The sequence below is a fragment of the Petaurus breviceps genome, unplaced genomic scaffold (genome assembly GCF_028583685.1).
Source record: "Petaurus breviceps papuanus isolate PSGF00001 unplaced genomic scaffold, PetGlider_PUasm1.0 90760, whole genome shotgun sequence".
In the NCBI taxonomy this organism is placed as follows: Eukaryota; Metazoa; Chordata; class Mammalia; order Diprotodontia; family Petauridae; genus Petaurus; species Petaurus breviceps.
In genome coordinates, this window is record NW_027187338.1 from 6,977,835 (window position 1) to 6,996,939 (window position 19,105).

General features: G+C 45.4%; 1 protein-coding gene across 7 annotated transcripts in view; it reads left to right on the forward strand.

Moving 5' to 3' along the window:
- The window catches only part of MACF1 (microtubule actin crosslinking factor 1), a 410,697-nt gene that overhangs the window by 14,116 nt on the left and 377,476 nt on the right, over positions 1-19,105 (forward strand). Inside the window, exon 1 of one of the 7 annotated variants that reach the window (XM_069068001.1) lies at positions 9,091-9,524. The exons of the other annotated variants lie outside the window; for them this stretch is intronic. Coding sequence (XP_068924102.1) covers positions 9,431-9,524 — 94 coding nt within the window. The 5' untranslated portion in view covers positions 9,091-9,430. Of the gene's footprint in view, positions 1-9,090; positions 9,525-19,105 lie in introns of those variants that run through there. 7 annotated transcript variants of the gene reach the window in all.

The following is a 19,105-nucleotide window of genomic DNA, read 5'->3' on the forward strand; positions in this document are numbered from 1 at the left end:
CAGGTACACTAAATTTGCAGGCACAGGGGACCTGGGTTCAAATCCAGGCTCTATACCATGACTGTGACCTTTGGTCTTCTGCTTCTCAGCTTCCTTCTCTCTAAAATGAAAGGATTGGCCGAACTGACCTTGAAGGGCCCTTCTAGCTCAGATCTGTGATCCCACATGCACAGAGCTCGTGCAAACTGAGTGGGCCAAATAGTAGCTATGATCCCATGACTTGCACATACAGCTTTAGATTGCACAATCAGTAAGTGGCGGAGGTGGCAGCTGAACCCAAATCTTCTCTTTTTCCTACTATTCCGTTCTGAAAATAGCTGATGATCTTTAGGATTCCTTTTCAGGTCAGACACCCCCAGAAAGCACTCAGGCATTTGGCTTGTGGTCTGTGGGAGGAATCTACTTTTTATTCTTTTCTAATGGGGCTGGGAAGAAGCAACAAAAGCTAGAGCCTGTGAATACCTTGCCTCTGCCTCATGGGAAGTTGTTGGGGTTCATTCATTCACTCAGCCAACTTTTGGGGGATTTAATTCATCAGATATATATTAAATACCCATTGGATTCCAGGTACTGTGTTTGACAAAACAAATCCATGGCATTTCCCACCTATGTAACTTTAGGCAAGTTACTTAATCTCTCTCAGGGCCTAAATTTCCTTATCTTTAAAATGAAAGGCTTGGACTAGATGGTCTCTGGGGACAAAAAAAACAAATATGACCTAGAAGGAGCTTATGATCTATTGAGTTTTGTGCCCAAACTGTCTTCATTCTTCCCTTGTTTACAGTGGTATCAGTGGGAAGATATACAATGAAATAATAATCTGGGGCAGTAGTAATCTGACAAATGCTTAATAGCCACCTCTCCCTGAAGAAATATGTGAACAAGACCACTTTTCAGTTTAATTTGTATTAACATTTTCCCTGTCACTCTCTTAATTCTAGACAAAAAAATAATAAGCCAAACATTGATTTGTAGTATTTGCCAGTTTCCAAGGTGTGAATGCTCACGTTAAAATAATTCACTGGGTGGCACAGTGAGTAGAGCACCAGCCTTGACCTGAGTTCAAATGTGAACTCAGACACTTACTAGCCTTGTGACCTTGGGCAAGTCACTTAACCCCAAATTGCCCTGCCTTCTCCCTCTCAAAAAGAAAAAAAAAATCAACAGTTAGGCTAATCAGGTTGACTGCAGCACAGCCCAGGAGTGGGGAATGTTTTGGGGGAGTTCAGTAGATGGAGAGTTCAATCCTGAACTGGGTTCCAGGAAAGTTTGAGAGTCAAAGCCAAGTGGAACCTCTGGCAAACACAGCTCACTTCTCATATCTCAGTGTCTTTACCTGAAAAATAGGATCGATGCCACGTAGCCAGCTTCCCAAGGCCCAGCACAGCTTCCTGAAAGCAATGTTTACCAAATGATTACAATGTAACACCAGCAGCAGCCTTGGCATCAGCTGACTGTCCTTCCTGCCTGTGATTCAGGGACCACTCCCAGGCCAGACTCAGACAGGACAGAAGCCGCACAGCTGGTTTCATTTCCGAAAATTCAATTCCTTCTGAATATTCTCTCAGCCCAAGACTGTTTTGTCTGCTCCGCCTCACTTGTACAGAGCCAAGTGATCCCTTTTTAGCTTCCCTGGGCTCTAGTGGTATAATCTGGGAGGAATGATTAAAGCAGTGAACATTTTACAGTCTTTCATGATTGAAGGCTATCACAGGCTGCCGGGAATGAATAGGCAAAACATGGCCATCATTCATTAACCCCCAGAACACTCCTTCAGTTTGGAATCGGAGGCCCTGGCTTTGACTCCCTGCTCTGCCACTTACCTGTGGTCACCTTTGTGATTTAGGGCAAGTTATTCAACCTCTCTGGTCATCCCTTCCTAGCTCTAAGACTTGTTCAAGGTCATACAGGTAATATAACAGCAGGGCCAATATTCAAAGCCAGGCACCTGGATTCTAAATTTAGTGCCCATTTCTATTGGGCCAAACTGTCTCAATGCTCATTATACTATAGACCTCACTGGGTTCTCCTGAGGAGAGTGCTTCCAAACCATTCAGTATTATGGAAATGCACCCTTTTATCTGCTACAGCAGCCCAACTCTCTCCTTTTGCTTCTAGGGGATAGCTATGAATTTATAACCATAACAACAACCATAACAATGACCATAGCCCAAACCACCCACTAGGCCATTTATGGAGGGTTTCCCTCCCTACCATCCAGGGAGGTGGACTGGGATTATTTTTTCTCTTTTTAAAGCTCAGCTGCAATGACTTACCCTGAGCCACACCAACTTTGAGTAACAGGCTCCAAGCCAGATCTTGTGACTCCAAAGTCATTGTTGTTGTTTTTCAGACATTAAGCTGACTTTCTGTCCTCTCCCTCCCCCCATACTGTGCTCCTTCTTGAACTCTCAGGGCTATGGGAACAGAGTTTGGGTTGGTCCCTGGTTGCCCAGGGTTCCCCCTCCGTTCCCATCCCCCATTTTCTTGGCTGCAGCACAGATCAGCAAGTATTAATGCACAGGCACCTGTAACAAGGGGTGGGGGTGGGAGATTGGTTGAACTGGGAGAAAAGACTTGACTGGTTGCTGTGGCAACTCAAATGGCTGAGTAGGCATTTTGAGGGTTGTCATGGAAATATAAACTACTGGGTGGCCTTGGTCTTCTTTCTCTGGACTACTCTTTGGGGGCCTCAGGGATGGGGGAGTACAACTCCCTGGACACAGGAGGGCAGCATTAGAACAATCCAAAACCTTTGGGCTAGCCTTTGCTCTGTCTGTGATTGGCTAGGCTCCAGGGCAAGGAATGTCACGCCAGAGGACCACAGATTTAAGAATGGAGAAGGTATGGATCTTAGAGGTCATCTAGTTCAAAGTCCCCTTCCTCATTTTACAGATTGGGAAACTGAGGCCCAGAGAAGGGAAATTTAGTAAGAGCTTAATATGTTCTAGTTATTGGCTGGCAAAAAGGTGAGCAGTTCATATTAGTGATATTGAGGAACAAGAGATGGTCAGACCCAGTTCTCCTGAGATATTAAGAGAGTATAAGGGAGAACTCCAGAATACTGGGTAGATCCTCTGTGGAAAGTTTGTAGGACTTGAAAAGAACTGCACGGGATAGCAAGGTACTGTGGGTGAAGAGCCAACACTGGTGGAATCACAGACCCAAGGAAACATATGCAAAGCACTTTGTATTCAGGACTCCCTTGGCCTTAGTCCACTTAGTTCACTGAGTAGACATTACATTGTGTCTTCCTGCCTCATGTCTACAAGAAGTCATTCATTCATTCAGTCAGTCATCATTCACTGAGCACCTACTTTGTACAGAACCCTGTTCTGGGTCCTTGAGAGATATGTTTTGGAAAGAGCCCAGGATTTGGAGTCAGAAGACCGGAATACACAGCACACCCACACTCTGACATTTAGCTGTGTGACTTTGGGGAAGTCCCCCTCATCTCTAGGCCTCATTTTCCTCTCCTCTAAGATGAGGATTTAGATTAGATGGCCTCAGAGATCCCTTCCAGCTCTAGATTTTTGAAGGATGACCCATAAACAAGACATAGTCTTTGCTTTCCAGAAGTTCTCAGTCTGGGACAACTAGGTGGCGCATTGAATGGAGTACTAACCCTGGAGTCAGAAGGACTTGAGTACAAATCCGGCCTCAGACACTCGACACACTTATTAGCTGTGTGACCTTGGGCAAGTCACTTAACCTTAATTGCCTTGCTTCCCCCCCTCCCCCCCAAAGTTCTCAGTCTATTAGGCACAATAGCAAGGTATACTTCAAGGCAGTATATTTCATTGACAGTGTAGAGGAATAGTTGTATTGGGGAATCAAAAAGCTTATTGGAAGGGTGATATTTAAAGGATGGGTAAGAAATAGTAGTGAGGTGAAGGGAAAGATAGAAGCAAAGTCATGGACTAGGCCAGGGGTGGGGAACCTGCAGCATCAAGGCCACATGGGGCCTTCTAGGTCCCTGGGTGCAGCCTTTGGACTGAGTCCAAGTTTTACAGAACAAATCCTTTCATGAAGGGGATATATTCTGTGAAGTTTGAATTCAGTCAAAGGGGCTCACTTGAGGACCTCGAGGGTCACATGTGGCCTCAAAGTCACAGGTTCCCCACCCCTGGCTTAGGCAAAGGATGGGAGATAGTAATCGATTCTGGTTTGACTGGAAGGTATAAGAGTTTTGAGAGGCTAAGGCTAGAAAAGTAGGTAAGGGGCATCATGGAGGGGCTTGAATGCCAGGCTTGTAGATTTATAACTGGAAGAGAACCTAAAAGCCACCGACTCCTGCTTTTTATTTTATAGATGAGACTATTGAGGCCCATAGAGGTTCCTTGGTTTGTCCAAGGTCATACAGGCAGGACGTTACAGAGCTGAGCGTTCAACCCAGGTACTCTGACTCCATATCCTATGCCCTTTCTATAATACCATGCTGCCTCTAAAAAAACGAAGTAAAAGGATGGCAAATTTAACGTGTTAATCTTCTCTCTATAGGGATTCTGGCCTTCCAAAGCCAAGTGGACTCCTGTTCAGAAGATGGTGCTAGGATAGTTGTTCAAGAGCTCATATCTCTCATTTGCTTTTCTTTCCCTACTGAGGGGGTAAAAAAACCAAACCCCAAACCACAAGCATCTAGCCATAGAGAACTTCTTGATTCTTTCTCCCTGTCTTACCTCTTTTCCTCCACTAGATGCCCTTCAAACTACATTTCTCTTTTCCCATCCATCTCTGCTGGGCTTTTCTGAGAGTGCCTGGTGCTGGCATGGCCCTCCCATCTTGAGGGAGCAAGAGAAAATCACAGACCAAAAAGAGAATGTCTCAAATCGTTTCCTGGTGGTGGAGTATGGCCACAAGTCAAGGGCATTTCCTGAAGAATTTCAAAAGAGCCCTTCATTCTCTTATTTCCTCCCTTCCCAACTTTCCTCTTCCTTCCCCTTCAGCTGCCATGCTCCTCCATCCCTAAACAATCTTCTCAGTTTAAAAAAGGGGAACATCAGTAAAACATGTGAACTTTGCCCTCCTTCCCAATCACCAAAACAATGCATTAACTTCCCAGACTTGGGGGAGCCTCATGTAATCACCCAGGGCCAGAGAAGCCCTCTGAGCATTGCCTAAGTCAGATTCTCTCTTCCTTTGTCACCTTTCTTAGGTGACTTTGCCAACTACGTCTCCTCCAGAGAAAACTTTATCTGATCACTCTTCCAGCTGTACCCATTTCTGCCACGTGGCACCCTCTTTGAGTAACTTGGCTACAAAGCTAATCTGACCCTGGCCAAGAGGCTTCAGCCAAATATTCGACTCAGGAAGCATGGCAGCAGTGGTGGTGGTGGTGGTGGTGGTGCGGTGTTTAGAGTCTCTTTTCCCTAATGATTAGCATTTATGAAAATGGAGCAGCCAGTTTGTTGGTGTCTGTGGGGGTGGGGTGGCATTGTATAGATTCTGTAGTCTTCCACTTCTCCACTGGATACCGGTATGCCAAGCCTTTAGAAGCACACAAATGACTCAGCAGTAACACATATTGTCAAGGTTCCCAGATATATCATTCCTATTTCCATCGTTGTTTACAAGAAGAGCATTCAGGGGACCTTGTACCTGGCATTTCCTACCCAAAATGGTTGGGGTTCTCTTCTCGACATTGCTTCTTTCTCCATTCCTATTATATGAATAGGAAGTTCTCTGAACCCAGTTTATTTGAATAGCTGTGGCATCAGTTAATGAAATATTACATTTGTATTATACTACAAAGTGGATTATTTCCTGAGGTACATAGGGAAGATTATGGTTATCCCCATTCTACAGATGAAAAACTGTATCTCTAGGACAGGGGATTGACTTATGCAAAGTTATATAGCTACCCGTGTTTCCCCAATAATAAGACACTGTCTTATTAATTTTTTTGGACAGAAAAACACCAGAGGGCTTATTTTCAGGGGAGGGCTTATTTTAATGAACAATGACAGCAATTTTAATAAACAGGTAAATGTGAACAAAAAAATGTACCTTTATTCAATAAGCAAATCACTGGGGAAGAACAGGATGACGCGCTCACTGCTGCAGCTCTGATTGGATGCAGCTCGGAGCGCGGCGTGCGTTTCGGGGGGAGACGGTGCATATAGAGGGTACCATAATGTAGCGTGTAGCGCAGGGGATCACCTTCACTACAGTAGCAATCTCAATAGGGCTTATTTTCGGGGGAGGGATTATTTTAGAGGAATCTTACACAGTAAGGGGAGGGCTTATTTTCGGGATAGGTCTTATTATCAGGGAAACACGGTAGTAAGTTGGAGAACAGGGAGTGAAGGACTATGTTTTATTGTGGAAAACCCCCCCAGGTTATGGAGTTAGAGAACCTCTGGGTTCAGATCCCGTCTTCAACGCTCATCAGCTCTATGACCTTGGATGAGTAATTTATTTTGTCTCTAAAATGATCTTAACTGTAAACTGAGCAGATTGGACTGAATGACCTTTTAAGCTGTAGATCTATGAGCCTAGTCCAGTGTTTATTCCCTTGGCGCCATACTTCCCCTCTTGTGTGCTCTTGCTTAAGTTGGTAGAAGATACACATTTGCTGAAGCTTTCTCACTCATCACATTTTCCCTTTCCTCTCCCAGGTGTCTCATTATGTGGCGCCACTCTTGAACATTGCTTGAAACATGGGCCTATTCAGCAAAAACATGCTAGAACAAGGTGTGGGACCAATGCGTTTAATTAGGCTTAGTGGGTAACTACCCCACCCCACTGGTGAGGATACACCAGCCTGCACCTGTCTCTGAAAAGCCCTTTTGGAGAGGCAACATAGGGCAGTGGAAACAGCTCTAGAACTGTGGAGGAGAATCTTGGATTTAGATCTTGTCTGAAACACTTAATGGTTCCGGGAGATGCTCAACCTCTCTCTCTCACCTGTTGGGTTTCCTCATCTGCACAGTTCAGGTCTTACCTTGAGATTTTACCTCAACAAATGTTGTGAGGATTGAATGATACATAAGGGCAAGTGCTTGGCACAGTCTTAAGTCCTCTGTTAATCCTTGTGGAGGGTCTATGATCTTATTGGCAGGGGTTCCCTCCAATGATACTGATTGCAACCAACCCACCTATGCCTGTCCTATGTGACTTTTTCATATTTTCCTGTACATTCGCCTTATTGGGGTTCACCTCTCTTGACATCTTGAGGATGCCACCAAAACTGACAGGCTGGACATTGAGTATCCCTTACTTTTAGGATGTTACCAGTCTACCTTTATTGTTTTTATTATGTTTCACGATTACACATTATCATTAGAGCATCATCTTGTTGTTATTATTCCTTGCTTTAAATTTTGTTGAGAGCAATGACCCAGGAATTGGCATTGGTTGCATCAAAAACATCATCCTTGCCCCAAGGGGTAGAGCAGAACCTACTTTGATTTCTGGGCTGGGAACTGGAAGAGAAGACTGATGCCCAATTAGGCTGCTCAGTGTCCCATTAATGCCATTCTTGCTAATATACTGTCACTACAAGACCAGCAGGTTCGGCGCTCTTTATCTACAGCCACTATGCTGAAAATCAGGTTAAGAGCATTTCTCCCATGAGGCCAGGGAGAACTAACTACAAAACAGAGCAGCTATGGCTAAAAAGCCTTGTCTCTACTTGTTTCTTAGAGTTTCTCATGAATAACTCTTGGCCCTAGCTTAGTGCTTTAAAAAAAAAAGCTGTAATTAAAAAAAATGAAACAACTGAATAGGAAAATCAGCTGCTATGTTGGGAGGATCCACCCCAAAGTGCTCCATCCCTAAACAAATCCCCTGCCTTTTTGTTTGTTTGTTTGTTGGGCTAGTTTTCTTTTCCCCCTCTGGTGCCCTTTCATCCTCTGGTAACCAAGGAATGAGATGTCTTCCTTCTCTTGTAAATCTCCTTCAGTGCTGTGCTGGTCTCCAGAGCCCCTTTCTTTGTTCTATGCAATTGGAGTGGAGTTCTCAGGTTCCCACATTTCTCCATCCCCATTCAGCTTCTGTTCAGATTGCTGTCACATTTTAACAGCTCTGTTGGGGTTTTTTCATTTCCAGATTTATGTCCTCCCTTTTTTGTGTTCCTCATTCCCATTCCCCTGTCCACTGACTCACTCACTAGTCCAGTCAAAATTCTGGTTTTATTCTTCCCCCACTTGTCATTTCTTTGAGACTCTGGCTCCCCATCCTTGGTTCTATACATGTTTCTAACCCTGGCTCCTGGTTCTCTCTCAAGTATCTGCTGTTTCTGGAAATCCTTAGTCTTTTCCCTTTTTGAATTCCACTAGTTCAGTGTTTATTCTTTATTCCGGCTTCAGTTTTGCTGGTACCCTAGTTCTGAAAGTCCTTGCCCTTATCTTGACCTTATAGTGTCCTTTGGTCTGGGCTTTTTCCTCAGTTGTATGGCCTCCTTCCTTTCTTCCCTTTCTCTCCTTTGTCCCAAGGCTGCGAAGGCCTGGCCTGGTTCTCCCCTCCATTCTTACTTCTTTGTCCCTGTGGTGGGCAGTTGTTATCTCTGTGACTGGCTGGTTCTGCCATCTCCCTTGCTGGTCCCAGATTCTAATGTTTTATGCTATTCCTCTCTGGGGTCCCTACCCTTTCCACGGCCCTGGCTTTGGCCCAAGGACTCCCCCAGATCTCAGTCCTTGACGTCCTTGTCTTCTTTAAATCTTTCTGCTTTGGGTCCAGGGAACCCCCTTTGCCCCCCTCCTCACCTGGATCTGGGGTCCCCCTCTGTTCTCAGCTCTGAGTCACCCCAGTTCGCGGCTGGATTCCCCTCTCTGCTCCCAGTTTAGTCTGGAGCTGGGGCCCTCTCATTTGGAGGCTGAGGTCCATCGCCCCTCTGTCCTTTGCCTAGTTCTCCCTAGGCTCCCCTGGGGGCCGCGCAGCGGTCCCAGAACCGGGGAGTCAGTGTCAGTGTCAGGCAGGCAGGGAGGGAGCGAGTGCCTCGCGCCGCCGCTAGGGGGCGCCCCGCGCCGGCGGGTTCCTGGCCGAGTGGGGGGCGGGGCTCGCCCTCGCTCTCGCGCGGGGCCGGCCCGGGCTGGGGCCGAGGGCGGAGAAGGGGGCGGGGGCCGGGCCGGGCCGCTCCTGACAGGAGGAGCTGCTGCCGCCGCCTGAGCCTCGGCGGAGCCCAGCCAGCGCCGCTGCCCCAGCTTCGGGCGCACTGAGGGAGGAGGAGGAGGAGGAGGAGGAGGAGGAGCCGGAGCCGGAGCCGGAGCCGGAGCGGAGCGGAGCCGGAGCAGGGAGGCGGAAGCTGGAAGCAGCCCCGCGGGAGCCCGGAGTGAACGAGAGAGCGCGGAGTCGCGAGGCCGGCCCGGGAGGAGGCCCCCGCCCCGCCGCCACCGCCGCCGCCTCCTCGGGGAGACGGTACAAAGAGCCGGCCGGGCCCGGGGCCACCGCCGGAGTGTCCGAGCCCCGCGGGGCCGGCCGGGGCGCAGCCATGGCTGGCTACGTGCCGGGCCAACAGCCGGCCAACCGGAGCCAGGAGAAGGAGTTCGTGCAGGCGTACGAGGATGTGCTGGAGCGCTACAAAGGTACCGGCCCGGCCCGGCCCGGCGCGGGACGGCCCCTCCCCCGCGGGCCTGGGAGGGACGGACGTGGAGCCAGAGGCTGCCCGCGGGGCATGATGGGGTTAAGGCCTTGAAGGCAGGACCCTCAGCGTGGCCTGGCCCGCTCCGGGCCGCGAACGAAGGGGTTAAATCCTGAAGGGAGACAGAGACCCGGGGTGGGGGTGGGGGTCCTGGCCCAGCACGGGGGATGGGGATGGGGAGGAGGCGGCAGGGAAGAGACCCTGAGGACCCTTGGCCCGCCGCAGGTGATAGGGCTAAGCACTGAAGGGAGAGCCCGACCCACTCAGTGTGAGTGAAGGGGTGGGTGGTCTGAAGGGAGACCCTTTGGGTAGCCTGACCCACTCAGTGCAGATGAGAGGGTTGGGGCTCTGAAGGGGGACCCTTCAGTGCCTTGGCTCCTTGGAGTAGTCCGACACACTCAATGCAGGTGAATGTGTTAAGGACACCTTTGACTTACTGTAGGCGACATTTTTTAGTGCTCTGATAGATGACCTGGTCCTCTGCAGTTGATAGAGTTAGGGCCTCTTAGGGTGTTGTAACCCAGTGCAGGTGATAGGAGTCTTAAGGTCCTGAAGGGGAGACTCTTTAAGGTGGTCTGGCTCTCAGCAGGTGATGGTGTTAGAGCTTTGTTTTTAACCCATTTGAAGATGATGTTGAAGAGGGGTGCGTGTGTGTGTTCTTACTATGGCCCGTTTTCAGGATGTAGAGTAAGAATTTATACCTGATTACTGTAGAAACACACTGCTGTATAAACATGCCCGTCCCAGTGAGTATTACACCAATACCTGGGATTTGGCACATTTTACCTATAAGGTGAATTTGTTTGCTAAGTTCAGATAGGGTTTTGGAACCACTATTATAGTAGTGATGCTAGCTTTCCCCTTTTCCCCTTCTTTATCATTGGTTACATTACTCCGTTATCTGGGCCTAGCTGGAAACCAGCAAGAAAGGAGAGCTGAGTTTCCAGGATACTTGGGAGCTACTGAAAAGGAGGAAGAGGAGGAGAAATTGGGGGATAAGAAGAATAATCAGTTCTGGCCATTAATTTTTCTCCTCTTTTGTGGTTCTGACATCTGTTTGCTAGAGCTTTTTCTAGGGTGGGTGTTCCCCTTTTGTCTTCCCAGAAGCTCAGAAAGAGAATAGGGAATGGAGAGTACAAAATTACCTTTGGTTTCTTTGGGGGGTTGTAGAAGGAATGTCTGTGGCATCTGCTGGTGGCAGTGAGTGTGCACTTTTGATAGTGAGTTCTTTTCCTTGTAGGGAGGTGGGGAAGGAGGGAGTCGGGGTGGGGGAAACCTGGTTGTGTGTCTGAAGGCTCATGTGCTTGTTTTTTGCAGAGGGAAAAGATTTGTGTTAGAGCCCAGATTTCAATCCCGAGAGGCTCCCTTGCTGAGCAGTCCTGCAAGTTAACGACTAACCTAAACCCAAGGTGGATAAGGAGAAAGTTTTATAGGCCAAAGTCACCATGCATTTCATTTCTTGGACACGTGTGTGTGACCTCTAGATCATAGCTAGGGAAATATAAGCATGGCAAGCTGCTAATTTAACCTTCCTGGATATCAGTGTATTTTGTGTGTATGAGGGAGGTGTCTTGCTGCTTTCCACAGACTGGGAGATTCTTCCAAGCAGCCTAAGAAAGCAGCATTTTCTATTGTGTTTGTCCCAACTTGGGCCAGCATGCCTGAGTTTAATTTCCTTTCCTTTGACAGTTCTGGGTAGGATACCTCAGCTCTGCGCACTTGTTTGTGACACCTACCTGGTATAGAAGAAGCTTTAAATTTTCTATTTTTCTCCTGGTAATATTCAGGAAGGAGAATAATGAAGAACTTGTTGAAATGAGCCTGATCAAGTTGCTTGTCAGGGCCCTAACTCCCCAGCCTCCCAATACCAGTTCCAGCCTAATCTGGGGTGACTTATGTAAACCTTCTAGGTTTTCCTGCCAACATCAAGTTTTCTGTCAGTCCTTTGAGAAATATGGAACAGTCCAGAATATGAAGAAAAGGAGTTTTTTTTTTTTTTTAAAGCAATCGGGGTTAAGTAACTTGCTCAAGGTTACACAGCCAGGTGTTTCTGGTTGGGTGCTAAGTGTCTGAACCCAGGATTCGATCTCCAGGTCTTTTCAATACTGGAGCCGTGTAATATAATGCCAAGGAAAGGCAACTTCCCAGGTTCAAAATACCAGCATAGGTGCTCTCCATTTTATTCAGTGACCAACCAAGAACAGAGAAGATCAAAACATGACATCATCCCAAATACAGCATTTACTAAATGTGATTAAATAATCTCCAAAGACTACCCCACCCCAGGACCTTCCAATCATTCAATCAATTACAAAGTTCCTGGTCTAAATACTTCTCCACTCCTAGGCTATACCTTCATTTAGTCCACCACAAAGCCCCTCTTCTCAAATGGAGATTAGTTTCCAAACATAAGTAAAATACATTCATTTGCTCAACCATAGAACACAAAAAGGTCAAAAGTTCCCCACCCCTGGATCACAATTGAATCTACCCCAGAGTTACATCAAGTTTAAGCACAGCACCTAATACCCAAATGGAGGTCTTTTCTTCATCTTGACACGGCAAGTTCTCAGCAATCTTAGTTCCTGGGGAGACAAGGCTTAGCAAGGCCACAAGATACATTGCCAGTCCCTTCATTAATTCATCCTCTGTCTGTAGAACAGTCCTAGAACCCCTGAAAACATTAGCAAAACCCTCTCCTAGGATTTCTGTAAACATACAACAAGAAAATCCTTCTTCAGGGCTTCTGAACCAACAGAAAGGTCCCAGACCCCTGCAACAACAGCACTGTCCTTCACCAGTGGACAGTATTCATTCTGTCTGCAGGACAGTCTCCAGACCCCTGCAACAACAGCACTGTCCTTCACCAGTGGACAGTATTCACTCTCTGTCTGCAGGACAGTCTCAGGGCTTCTTAACCAAAAGCCAGGTTCCAGGACTTCTTCAACAACAGGACTGTCTTTCACCAGTGGACAAATCTGGCAAAAGAACATCAAAACAGACAGACAAAGTACCAGCAAAACAGCCATGTCTCCTCAGTCCTTGGCAGCTCAGGGGGCAGGTCTCAAAAGTCCAGGGCAATTCAAAGAGGCCACCAGAAATTCCCTTAGTCTCTGTCTCTCCTCGAGGTGCTGCTTCCAAAAAAGTTCTTCTGCCTCTCTCTTGTCTCTCCAAATCTACATCACCAGCTCCTCCCAGTTCAGGACTTTCTTTTCACATCAACAAGTCCATCCCACAGGTGGGATTAATAAGCTCTGGGTTTTAACACAATCAATTTGAAAACCAAGCCAATACAGGGGAATCTTTAATTGCCATTACTATCACAAGCCGGTGCTCTTACTCGCTGTGCTACCTTGCCGCCCCAAAGGAGTTGTTTTTAACCTCTAGTACTCTGCTTCTAAGAGGGTGGAAGCCCTGGGGAGGTCTTGAGTTGTGACAATTTTAAGCCATTAGAAGGATACCCCACTATTCCCCTTCCACAAAATGTGAAGAATATCTCAGCCTCATATCCTTATGAGGTCTCTTTTTTCAGAAGGCTTCCAATAAAAAGAAGCTTGAAAGTGAAGTTTGAAACTTGTTAGTTCTTGAGGCCTGGAGTTCTAGAAATTAAGGCTCTGGGGTGAATTTGGCTGGGGGAAGATTAGCAGTTCTTGTTTGAGGGCTGGTTCTGTTTCCGGAGCTCCCTCTTGTTTTCTGCCCTTTGAGCTGTGTAACTCAGTTTGGCTTCCCTTCTGAAGTACTTTGATCAAGTGTATAGGAAAGAATTTGAGTTCCTTCCCAGACCTCTGGTTGTTTTCTTGAGGGTAGGAAAGGGTTGAAAAGGTTTGGCCCAAGTAAATTGACTTGAGTGCTGCTACCCTGCAGTCTGCTCAGATAGTTGCAGAGGTGTTCATCTACTGCATCACTGGGGCTGGAAAGTCCACCTGGCCTGGCATCAGGGCTCTTTGTTAGTTTGTCTTTTGGGATTCCTGCTTTTCCAGACTTGTGAGAATTCCCCTTGCACTATAAGGAGTGAATTGTCTGCCTGAGCAGAAGTGTGTGCTGAAAGCAGTCGGGTGACTCAGGGGGAGGAGGGTGATTTGTATAGACAATGTGAGGAACTAGTTTTGGAGAGAGATGGGAAACTGATACTGAAAAAGCTGGGGTTCCACCCTCTGGAGGTAGTCACCAAAATACTTTGATCTCTCTCTGTGCTGCTACTGAATTTAGAGCTCCTAAGCACCAAATTCAGCTTCTCTTGAGCTGTCTAAGTTCCAGCTTCATCATTTGTCAAATAAAGGCATCGGCCTAGCTCTCTAAGGTCCCTTCCAGCTCCAGCATTCTGGAGTTGGAGTCATATCTGGGTTTGAGTCCCAACTCCACCACATTTACTAGCTGTGGGACTTGGATCTGTTTCCTTATCTTTAAAATGGGGATAACAACATGTATACTACCTTGGTCATAAGGTTGTGAGGAAAGTGCTATATAAAGTGTCAATAGGCATATTATAATTACCTACTTTAGGCCTGGAATGAGAAGTCTTTTGTAAATTGTAGAGTGCTTAATAAAAAGTGACCTGTTACTTTAAACTCATTTAGCTTGCCTTTATACAGATGTAAATATGCAGAAACATGAGTTGTATCCCAGGAGGAACAAAGATGAGAAGGCTGCCTGTAAGCGATGCGTTTATTTCATCTTCAGCTCAGACTCTACTGGGAGTAGAATTACTTCTTGCAACTAACCATGCTGGTAATGGTTGTCAAGCATGGATCTGCTAGAACTGTACCTAGCAACCATTTTTCTGCATGCCAGTAGTGAGCATGACCAAAACAAGTTTAGATAATTCAGAATGGACTTGGAAGGTTTTCTGTTCTGCTGCCCAATTTCCTATCTTGTAGACTTCCTTCCTGGTAGCCAGCAGGTCAAGATAGAGACCTTTCCCCCTAATGACCCTTTGAATTGTACAGCAACATTGGTGGGTATCAATATAGTACATCCTTCTCCTTGACTAACATGGAGACTGATGTTGGGCTTACAACTGGCACAGTTTTCGATGGTGCTTTTAGAAGGGTGGTTTAGAACAAACAGTTTTGGTCTATAGTGGGTGGTTGAGCAGGATTCACTGCTTGGTTCAAACTGAAGCAGATCATTTCTCTATTCAGAGTAGATAAAGCCTTGAAGACTAAAAGCTAGGCAAAGTAAGAGTGAAGGGAGCATTGTGTCATCTTCATCATTGCCAGTAGTAAATCTGGTGATGATGGAGTTTTTGGTGCCAATTAGGTGTTGTGAGGACTATAAAGTTAGGTCTGATCCCTGCTTGCCATAGAAAGTGACCTACAAAACTGCAGGTAGGTGGAAGTGAAGGAACTGTGTCACATCTGAAATAATATGATTCACTTAAAGCCAGTAGGTGCTAAGTCCGTACTCTGTTCAGAGCACTGTATTGCAGATATTGGTAATAATACTGTTCTTCTCATGACTTTCCTCACAGAGTTGCTGTGAGGAAAGTGCTGTGTAAAATATAAACTACAATATAAAAGAGTGCTTAAATATGTACAAAACTTGATACTTTGCAAAGCACATCCATTTCATTCTTTCTCTAGTCTCTGTGCCTTTATATAGGATGAACACTCTCCTTTTTCACCTCTACCTCTTGGATCTTTTATCAAGCAAGGCTACCTTGATTGCCACTTTCTTTGACATCAAGTGTTTGTGCCAGGCACTCTGCTGAGATCTGTGGTCACAAAGAAAGGCAGAAAACATGGTCTCTGCCCCCAAGGGACTCACATTCCATGACCTTTCCTGATTCCCTTCCTTGTTCGTGCACTCCACTGAAAGGACTTTGTATGTATTTTGTATTTACTTATCATACTTGTACCCCCAATAGACTTTAAACTGCTTGAGAGCAGGAACTAGTTTGAATTTTGGTTTTATATCCTCAGAATTTAACATATCCACAATCACAGAATTTTAGAGTTGGAAGGGACTTTAGTGGTTAATCAAGTTTAACTCATACCTGAAAGAAATGCCCAGTTACATACCTGCTAAGTGTTATGGAAGTCTTTCACCCTGAAGCCCTTCAGTGAAAATGAACCCATCACTTCCTGAGGCACAACCCTTTTTTCCCTTTTGGATGGCACTTGCTGTTTGGAAGTTTGTTTTGACATCAAACCTACAATTTGCCTTTGTAACTTCAGTTCGTTTGCTATTGTGCTGTTCATGAACAGAAAAGGGTGCTGTGGCACCCTGCACTGTGACAGTGTGAATATGATTCTGCCCTCTTATATCAAACAGAATAAGTCTAATCTGTCTTCCGTGTTGACAACCTTTCATAGCACATAGACATTTAATCAACAGGCATTTAATAAATGTCTTAACGTGCTGGGATTACAAAAAACAAAGTGAGTCAGTCATTGCCCTCAAGGAATGGATATTCTGACTGTAAGATGAGATACATATAAATAGATATATACAGAACACATGTAAAACAGATACAACAGAGCTTGGGAGTTGGGGGGAATCACTCTCAACTGAATTGATCAGGTAAGGCTTCATGTACGAGGTAGTATCTGAGCTGAGTCTTGAATGAAACTAAAGATTTCAGGAGTTGGAGGTTGAGAATGAGGGCTTTCCAGGCAATTGCAAAGGCACAGAAATGAAAAAGAGTGTGCTATGTGAGGAATAGCAAGAAAGTAAATTTAAGTAGACCATACAATATGGAAAGGTCAGTAATGAGAAATAGATTAGCAAGGTAGGAATTGGGCCAGGTTGTGAAGAGCTTTAAATATCCCAAAGAGGAGTTTATATCATATCCTAGAAGTCACTGAAGTTTTTTTAGGAAATGAATGGTGAGAGGGCAATATGGCCAGACCAGCACTTTAGGAAAATTACTTTTTATGAAGGATGGACTGGAATGGGGAGAGACTCGGGGCAAGAAGACTGATAAAAAGGCAAAAAATACGAAACCTGACCTCTTGTCCTGTCCACAGGTGATGAGAGTCTGAACCAGAGTGATGGCTCTGAAAGCGGAGAAAAGGGGACATTTATAAGAGATGTTGTGGAGATAAAAAGGGGAAGATAGATATGAACTACAAGATTTGGCAGCTGATTGACTATTAGGTGAATAAGGCAAGGAGTCAAGAATGACTGGAAAGATGGTAGTGCCCTTGACAGAAACGGGAAAGTTTAGGAGGGGGGCTCATTTAGAGAAAGATGATGAGTTGCACTTTGAACATGTTGAGTTTGATACGGATATAGAGTTTGAAATGTCCAATAAGCAGTTGGTGATGCAGGACTAGAGCATTAATAAATGTTTATTTAATTGAACTTTTCCTTACAGTGCCAATGAAGTAGGCAGGGCTGGTATTCTTTTTGTCAGTTGGGGAAACTAAGACATAGAGAAATGACATCACTCCTCAGCTAGTTCATGACAGAGCCAGGTCTCTAGTCTTTTAGGCCAGTTGTTCGTTCTTTGTCATCATCATGATGATAATGATAATGATAGCTGATGTTTATATATGACTTTAAGGTTTTCAAAGCTCCTGGTGTACATGAGCTTATTGGAAGTCTAGAGATAAAGTGGTTGACTTCTTAGTGGGTTAGGTTCTGGTTTACAGTCTGGTGAATGACACAGATGACCTTGTGCCACATCTCCTTGTATATGAGAGGGCTTAATTGCTCCTTCCCCATTTTTGTGAGAAGGGTTTGTTTCATGGATGAAAGTAATTTTTAAATCTTTGAAGAGCAGTAACTGTAGAAGAGTCAAACTGTTAACATAATTTTTGAACTATGGAGTTGGGAGTTTGATGTGTTTACCCTAAGCATAGATGCAAAGTAAACTCTTGGTTTCAATGCCACCTTAGTTGTGAAGCTTCTCTTAAGAATGAGATGTATCAGGGCAGCTAGGTGGCACAGTGAATAGAGCACTGGCTCAGGAGTCAGGAGGACCTGAGATCAAATCTCACCTCAGACACTTGACACGAGCTGTGTGACCTTGGGCAAGTCACTTAACCCCAATGGCCCTGCCTTCCCTCCTCCCCCCTCCCCCCCAAAAAAGAATGAGATGTATTCTAGAACTGGAAGGGATGACTTCTAGACAGAACAATAGGAGGGGCTTCTGGACATGGACACTATTAATTCATAAACTGTGCAGAAAGAGAGTCAAGTCAGGCTAGTGGGAAATTAAGAGCTTTGGATAACAAAATGTTGCTAAAATAATAAAATGTGTGTATGTAGTAATCATTGCATATGGGAACTCCTGCTTCCTGCTCCTGCTTGTTTGACAAATGCTATAATGTGATTCAAGGAAATGCATCAGCAATGTCTCAGGCCACACTATTAAGACTTTTCAGTGCCTGTTCCAGTTCCAAACATTTTTCCATGGGGGAAAAATACTGGTAAGTCTGATAAAGGCAACATTCTGAAGTTAGAAATCACACTTCACAAACAGCCTGTAGGGTGTTCTTATTGTTGACATCAGGAAGATGCTATGACTTGCAAGTGAATAGATTTAAGTGAGGGAGGACTGTGCAAAGTCAACGGCCTCACTTTCTCCTCTGTAGCCTTCTGAGCTCAGTGGCAAGATAAAGATTTTTATGATTGGAGATGTCTTGATGCAGTGGAAGACCTTGGCCTTTTTAAGCTAAGCTCTTTCCCAAGTCTCAGTTTGACTGAGTCTATGCCCATTCAGTGATTAAGGCTAGATGAGAAATGAGGTAAAGAATGGCCTCTTTTACTTAGTCAAAAACAAATCAATCTAGGAGGGGAAGATCTTTAGGGTTTCTGGCCAAAACAGAAATAGTTGCCATTTACATTCACTCTGAGCCTTCAGGGCCCAAACAATGACCGGGTGGGACTTGGGCTGGGACCTATTGGTCAATCAATGAGAGGCCAAGTGATTTGGGTTTAAGGCCTGGTCTAGAAAGAAATCTAGGCTGTAAATCTCGAGTTATTTTCGGAAGTTTCCAAAATCAAAATTTTCATTTCCTTTGGGCAGAGCACCCGAAGGTAAAGGTATTATATCAGAGGGAGAGGAAGGAAAGAAGGGAAGGGAAGGGGGGAAAAGGGGTGGAAGGGAACTGTGTTGTCCAGCTGGAACTGACCAGTTGGGTTCCCAGTGGGGCAGCTGGTACTACTCACAAGTTGTTGTTTGTCCTTCGTTCTCGAAGGTTCATCTCCATGTCCCATCACAGTATGTGCTTATGCCTTTACTAGAATACCTTTTTCCCTCCTCCATTCTTCAAAGAACAACTCAAATTCCAGTTCCTCTATGAAGCCAGACAGTTCTTTCTCTCCCAAAAGACACTTAATTCTTTTTCTTTCAAACTCAGCAGTACTTTAAGAGTGAATTCAGTATGTAACCATGTATCATTTTGTATCATTCTCTTATAATTTGTATCATTCTCTTATAATTTCACATACTCATAATTTCACAAGTTTTATTTCCCCAACAAGCATTTCAAGTCTTTGGGGGCAGAGATTATGTATTCTTTTTGACCTGCACCTGGTAGTGATTAGTAAATACTTGTCAGTTGGTTGGAACTTTCT